This window comes from Pristiophorus japonicus, unplaced genomic scaffold (genome assembly GCF_044704955.1).
Source record: "Pristiophorus japonicus isolate sPriJap1 unplaced genomic scaffold, sPriJap1.hap1 HAP1_SCAFFOLD_442, whole genome shotgun sequence".
In the NCBI taxonomy this organism is placed as follows: domain Eukaryota; kingdom Metazoa; phylum Chordata; class Chondrichthyes; family Pristiophoridae; genus Pristiophorus; species Pristiophorus japonicus.
In genome coordinates, this window is record NW_027254334.1 from 485777 (window position 1) to 493420 (window position 7644).

Here is a 7644-nt window from a genome sequence, read left to right on the forward strand (position 1 = left end):
AGAAAGACAATGACAGAGAGGAGAGAGAGATACACAGTGTGTGAGCGAGAAAGACAGCGAGATAGATAGAGACAGTGGCAGAGAGAAAGACAGAGGGCGAGAGAGAGAAATAGATAGTGGGTGAGAAATAGAGAGAGACAGACAGTGAGAGATAGAATGGGAGAGAAACAGAGAGAAAGAGACACAGAGGGAGAGAGTTAAAGAGAGAGATAGAGAGAGACCGTGACAGAGAGAGAGAGAAAAGAGCAACAAAGAGAAGTGATCCTACCAAGAGGAACAGGAGGAGGCCCATTCAGCCCCTCGAGCCTGTTACATTAGGAACAGGAGGAGGCCATTCAGCCCCTCGAGCCTGTTACATTAGGAACAGGAAAAGGCCATTCAGCTCCTCGAGCCTGTTACACAGGAACAGGAGGAGGCCATTCAGCCTCTCGAGCCTGTTACACAGGAACAGGAGGAGGCCATTCAGCCCCTTGTGCCTGTTACACAGGAACAGGAGGAGGCCGTTCAGCCCCTCGAGCCTGTTACACAGGAACAGGAGGAGGCCATTCAGCCCCTCGAGCCTGTTACATTAGGAACAGAAGGAGGCCATTCAGCCCCTCAAGCCTGTTACATTAGGAACAGGAGGAGACCCATTCCTCTCGCTATGAAGGCCAACATGCCATTTGCCTTCTTCACCGCCTGTTGTACCTGCATGCCAACTTTCAATGACTGATGTACCATGACACCCAGGTCTCGTTGTACCTCAACTTTTTCTAATCTGTCACCATTCAGATAATATTCTGCCTTCCTGTTTTTGCCACCAAAGTGGATAACCTCATATTTATCCACTTTATACTGCATCTGCCATGCATTTGTCCACTCACCTAACCTGTCCAAGTCACCCTGCAGCCTCTTAGCATCCTCCTGACAGCTCACACTACCACCCAGCTTAGTGTCATCTGCAAATTTGGAGATATTACATTCAATTCCTTTGTCTAAATCGTTAATGTATATTGTGAATAGCTGCGGTCCCAGCACTGAACCTTGCGGCACCCCACTAGTCACTGCCATTCTGAAAAGGACCTGTTTATTCCTATTCTTTGCTTCCTGTCTGCCAACCAGTTCTCTATCCACTTCAATACATTACCCCCAATACCATGTGCTTTAATTTTGCACACTAATCTCTTGTGTGGGACCTTGTCAAAAGCCTTTTGAAAGTCCAAATACATCACATCCACTGGTTCTCCCTTGTCCACTCTACTAGTTACATCCTCAAAAAATTCTAGATTTGTCAAGCATGATTTCCCTTTCATAAATCCATGCTGACTTGGACCGATCCTGTCACTGCTTTCCAAATGCGTTACTATTATATTTTTAATAATTGATTCCAACATTTTCCCCACTACAAATGTCAGGCTAACCGGTCTATAATTCCCTGTTTTCTCTCTCCCTCCTTTTTAAAAAAGTGGTGTTACGTTAGCTACCCTTCAATCCATAGGAACTGATCCAGAGTCTATAAGAGAGTTAGAGAGACAGAGGGAGAGCGAGACAGATAGAGAGTCAGAGAGAGAGAGAGAGAGCAGTGCGAGAGAGAGAGACAGAGACAGTGCGAGAGACAGAGACAGTGCGAGAGAGAGAGACAGAGAGAGAGAGACAGAAGAGAGAGAGAGAGAGACAGTGCGAGAGAGAGAGAAACAGAGAGAGAGAGAGAGAGCTGCACAGAGAGAGAGGGAGGCAGAGAGAGAGAGAGAGGCAGAGGGAGCGAGAGAGACAGTGTGAGAGAGAGACAGAAGAGAGAGAGAGAGAGACAGTATGAGAGAGAGATAGAGAAAGAAATGGAAAGACGGAGAGAGAGAGAGACAAAGACACAGAACGAGACAGCGACAGAGAGTGAGGGAGTCAGAAAAATATAGAGAGAGACAAACAGAAAGAAAGGGAGATAAAGAGAGATTACATCAATGAGACTGCCATTTGCCTTCTTCACCGCCTGCTGTACCTGCATGCCAACTTTCAATGACTGATGTACCATGACACCCAGGTCTCATTGCATCTCCCCTTTGCCTAATCTGTCGCCATTGTTAGTGAAATAACTTATTCCCCGGAATATGGAGTGAGCTTTGTGAATCATAAACAGTTTATTAAACAGAGCGCTCTGGGAGAGACGCCGTGGACTCCGCAGTCACAGCAGCCGACTTCTCGTTTAAGCAGAGTGGGGCACAATCATTTATACATTGAAGTAAACAAGTATAGAAAATCTCGTTATTGTACAGAAAATCTCGTTATTGATAAGAAATCGCCTGACCCATGAGTCATATAGCTGCCACCGCCTTTGTCTGTTTACATGACGTCTGTATATGATTATATGGTTAAAGGTTTATGCTCGAGTGTGACCTCATCCCTAGTTGTGCAACTGGGGATTTCCCCCCCCTGCTGCCAAGCTGCCACTTGTCTGATTTCCCAACAAGCTCTATTTACTCCAACAGTCCCTCTGCTCCCACCCCTCTGAACCATAATGCCCTGGACCCTTCTGCTGATGTCGTTCCTCTCGCCACCTCTTCTGGTGTTTTGCTTGATGTTCAGCATGTATGGGGTTCGCCAATCCTGCGATCCCCTGCTCTCAGGCTGTGGTGGTCCTACAGCCAAATTCCTTTCTTGTGAGTATTAGCAATGTTGGAGTAACGGGATCTGGGCTGGATCACTTGTTGATATTCCGCGGCAGCGGCTGGGACTATCGTTTCTCCCATTCTGGCACAACAGCACTGTACCAGCATAACCAAGAGATACAGCACTAGTATGACAATAACAATTGTAACAAATCCCTGCATCAGGGTGGTTCCTATTGATCCCAACCAGCCGGTCGCCCATCCCCACAGGGAGGAATCCGGCCTTTATCGAGCCTTTGCTGCCTCTGTTTGGATGTGATTAGCTAAATCGTGGCTAGTCTCCGAGCTATCTCTCTTCCAATTATCGTGCCTCCTTTCTCGGCTAAGATAAAGTCTAGAGCCATCCTGTTTTGTAAAACCATTGTGCGTATTGCCACGGTTTCGGCGCTTATGCCTTCCAGCGCTTCAGCCGTATCATTGGCAACCTCTTCGAGTCGGGAGGCCAGGAGTTGTATTTTGTTTATTGCTCAGGCAACACCATAGGAGGGTGCTATGATAGCAAAGAATCGGGTGGTCTCACTTATTTCTCTTTTTGCCAAATGAGGGTGTACGTATGGGACCACGTAAGCCAGGTAGCAAGACCCGGTCCACTTCAGTGGTAGCCAGGGGTACGCCTTATGGCCACAGACAAAGTATGTCCCATTATATGGGCTGTATGGTGTTACCATCTCAGGGGCCCATGCGTCAGTCAGGTTGCTACCATCCGTAAGGTTCTGGAATATTATGCAACTCTTATCAGCGTCATCAGTTATGTTAAAATACTGGGAGCCCTTACTATGCCCCATTGTTTGCCCTCCAGTCTGGTTTCTAATGAAACAAACTGACCCGAGTGGTTCCCCTATTCCTGAGGTATTAGTAAGAACCAGGAACGGGGGCTGACAACTTGTATTGTACTTGGGCTGGTCCCATCCTGTGAAGGTTTTTAATGGGTGGCCTGCTTGTTCCCATTCTGCCGCACTTCCCTTCACAGTGGAAGACACAAAAACCATACCAAAAATTGCTGGTCATGGGAATGTGGGAACGGAGGACCTTGAGACAATCACTATCACTAGGAGGGTAGTGCTGGACAGGCTAATGGATCTCAAGGTAGAAAAGTCCCCTGGTCCTGATGAAATGCATCCCAGGGTATTAAAAGAGATGGCGGAAGTTAAAGCAGATGCATTCGTTATAATCTACCAAAATTCTCTGGACTCTGGGGAGGTACCATCGGATTGGAAAGCAGCTAATGTAACACCTCTGTTTAAAAAAGGGGGCAGACAAAAGGCAGGTAACTATAGGCTGGTTAGTTTAACATCTGTAGTGGGGAAAATGCTTGAAGCTATCATTAAGGAAGAAATAGCAGGACATCTAGATAGGAATAGTGCAATCAAGCAGACGCATCAAGGATTCATGAAGGGGAAATCATGTTTAACTAATTTACTGGAATTCTTTGAGGATATAACGAACATGGTGGATAGAGGTGTACTGATGGATGTGATGTATTTAGATTTCCAAAAGGCATTCGATAAGGTGCCATACAAAAGGTTACTGCAAAAGATAAAGGTACGCAGAGTCAGAGGAAATGTATTAGCATGGATCGAGAATTGGCTGGCAAACAGAAGTCGGGATAAATGGGTCCTTTTCGGGTTGGAAATCGGTGGTTAGTGGTGTGCCACAGGGATCAGTGCTGGGACCACAATTGTTTACAATATTCATAGATGACCTGGAAGAGGGGACAGAGTGTAATGTAACAAAATTTGCAGATGACACAAAGATTAGTGGGAAAGCGGGTTGTGTAGGGGACACAGAGAGGCTGCAAAGAGATTTAGATAGGTTAAGCGAATGGGCTAAGGTTTGGCAGATGGAATACAATGTCGGAAAATGTGAGGTCATCCACCTTGGAAAAAAAAATAGTAAAAGGGAATATTATTTTAATGGGGAGAAATTACAACATGCTGCGGTGCAGAGGGACCTGGGTGTCCTTGTGCATGAATCCCAAAAAGTTAGTTTGCAGGTGCAGCAGGTAATCAGGAAGGCGAATGGAATGTTGGCCTTCATTGCGAGAGGGATGGAGTACAAAAGCAGGGAGGTCCTGCTGCAACTGTACAGGGTATTGGTGAGGCCGCACCTGGAGTACTGCGTGCAGTTTTGGTCATCTTACTTAAGGAAGGATATACTAGCTTTGGAGGGGGTACAGAGACGATTCACTAGGCTGATTCCGGAGATGAGGGGGTTACCTTATGATGATAGATTGAGTAGACTGGGTCTTTACTCGTTGGAGTTCAGAAGGATGAGGGGTGATCTTATGGAAACATTTAAAATAATGAAAGGGATAGACAAGATAGAGGCAGAGAGGTTGTTTCCACTGGTCGGGGAGACTAGAACTAGGGGGAACAGCCTCAAAATACGGGGGAGCCAATTTAAAATCGAGTTGAGAAGGAATTTCTTCTCCCAGAGGGTTGTGAATCTGTGGAATTCTCTGCCCAAGGAATCAGTTGAGGCTAGCTCATTGAATGTATTCAAGTCACAGATAGATAGATTTTTAACCAATAAGGGAATTAAGGGTTACGGGGAGCGGGCGGGTAAGTGGAGCTGAATCCACGGCCAGATCAGCCATGATCTTGTTGAGTGGCGGAGCAGGCTCGAGGGGCTAGATGGTCTACTCCTGTTCCTAATTCTTATGTTCTTATATACTAACTATATACCTTCCACCCCCGGTGGCTAGACTTCCTTCTCTTGTCTCATCCGTGGAGGAGGCGTTCTGGTTGATGTACCATTCCGCCCCCTCTGACAGGTTGAGCGGGACGGGCCTCAGCGGAATACCTCCCTCAGCGTGAATTGGGACATGTGCACATACCCAGCAGCTTGACAAATTCTGAGCTTTAGCATATGTATATGACATATACAAGAACATGTTAACATGTAATTCCCGTTTTCTCCGGTGGGCCGTACCTTTTCCCCATTGGCTAACGCTGAGGAAGCAAAACACAGATAAATGGGACAGTACTTTCATTCTCATTGTTACTTATTACTCGACACTTTAACAATCTCCCAAACCCGCGCGCAACGTGTTGATAGAAGATGTGTCAGGGCCTTCCTGTCAATGGTAATAACGAGGTTTGTTAAGTGTTAGGGCTCATATACTTTAAGCTGGGACCAATGTTTCCATTGTCCCTTTCCCTTAATGTCCACACAAGCACAAGTATCACTGCTAAGCACGACCTCATAGAGTCCTATCCATTTCGGGGCGAAGCCCGGTTTTCCCGGTATGACCTTGACCATTACCCTTGTCCCCGCTGGGGGTACTTCAGGGAGAGTGGTCAACTTAAGGTTATCATCTCTTTCCTTTTGGTCAGAACGAACCGTTTTCCTCATATCTGCCAATTGCTGACTCAATTCGATGAGGTAGGTTCGTATTCTATCTTTCAATGGGCCCACCTCCATTCCTCCCGTGGCGATGCCCTCGGGCAGCAACATTGCCCGCCGGTCATCAGTTCATACGGGGTAATTCCGGTAGTGCGATTGGGGGATCGCTCTTAATTTAATTAGGATTATAGGCAACACATCTACCCAGGTTTGTCCGGTGTTCCGGATGGCCTTCCCCAAAGCCAATTTTAATGTTCTATTCATTCGTTCTACCATACCCGAGCTCTGAGGATGGTAGGGAACGTGGAACCTTTGTCTGATTCCCAATAATTTACAGACTGTTTTTATTACCGATCCCGTAAAGTGTGTGCCCTGGTCCGAATCTATTTGCAATGGTACCCACCATCGCGGAATTACCTCCTCTGCCAAGATTTGTGCCACGGTAGTTGCCGTGCAGTTTCTCGTTGGAAAGGCTTCTACCCAAAGGATGAATTTGTCTCTCACCACCAAGCAGTATTGTTTTCCCCGGGAAGCTGGGAGGGGCCCAGTGAAGTCTATCTGGACGTTTTCCCAAGGTCCCCGCGGGTGTGGCTGATGTGTCATCCGGACCTGTACCGGTTTTCCACTATTGTGCTGTGCGCATATAATACACCTATGGTAATATCGGCCGACATCCGGCCTCAACCCCGGCCACCACCAGTCTTTCATAATCGCAATTGCCATTGGGACTCGTGCGGTATGGCTCGCGCCATGGTATAATTCCATTAACATCTACCTTATACAGGACGGGACTACTACTCTCCCGTCTTTCCTCCACGCATGGTCCGCTTCCAGTTTTGCTCCCTTCTGTGCCCATTCCCCTTTCTCGGCGGCGGGGATGTCAGCATGAAGCTGGATTATATTTATCCTTTCCTGTTCTACTCTTGCGGCCGCCACTTGTTCCACCCGTTCCGAACCTTGTCAGCCGCTTGGTTACCCTCCTGTTCTTTTGTCTTAACCTTTTGGTGTGCCTTAATCTTTATAACTGCTGCCTGTGTCGGTTTACTTGAGGCTTCTAATAGGTTCCTAATTCTTACTTGATTCTTAACAGGCTCTCCCCCTGTGGTGATAAAGTCCCTGCGTCCCCATGCGGTCATATAGTCATGCACTACCCCAAATGCGTACCGACTGTTCGTATAAATGTTTACGGTTTTTCCTTCTGCTAGCTTCAATGCTTCCGTGAGGGCCACCAATTCGGCTACCTGAGCCGACAGGCTCCCATCTATTCGTCCCGATCTCTCAACGTCTAAGTGCTCGTTCACCACAGCCCACCCAGTCCGCGGGGCCCCATCTATATATTCACGTGACCTAACTACGTAGAAGGTGAGCTGTGGGTCCTCCAACGGTACATCCTTCAGCCTTCCCATGTTCACTTCCTCATCCACTTCCTCACATTGATGGGGACTACCTTCCCCCATCATCCCCTCTGCTGGATTCTCCCCTATGTCTCTGATTATCTTGACTGACTGATAGGTGGGTAGTAACACTGCCTCCCACCTTGCCTGGCGCATGTTAGAGATGGACCTCAGCCTTCCAGTGTTTAACGTTTCCACAATGGTATGTTTGGTATGTAGGATAATATCTCCTGTCATTACCACCCATGCTTTTACCACCCATG

General features: G+C 47.3%; 1 protein-coding gene across 1 annotated transcript; it reads right to left on the bottom strand.

Moving 5' to 3' along the window:
- Nucleotides 1–6904: 6904 nt before the first annotated feature.
- LOC139251760 (ribonuclease H-like) lies at nucleotides 6905–7393 on the bottom strand. Its single transcript, XM_070873299.1, has one exon. It carries the CDS (start codon nucleotides 7391–7393, stop codon nucleotides 6905–6907), a length of 489 nt encoding a protein of 162 aa, XP_070729400.1.
- Between the last annotated feature and the right edge of the window lie 251 nt (nucleotides 7394–7644).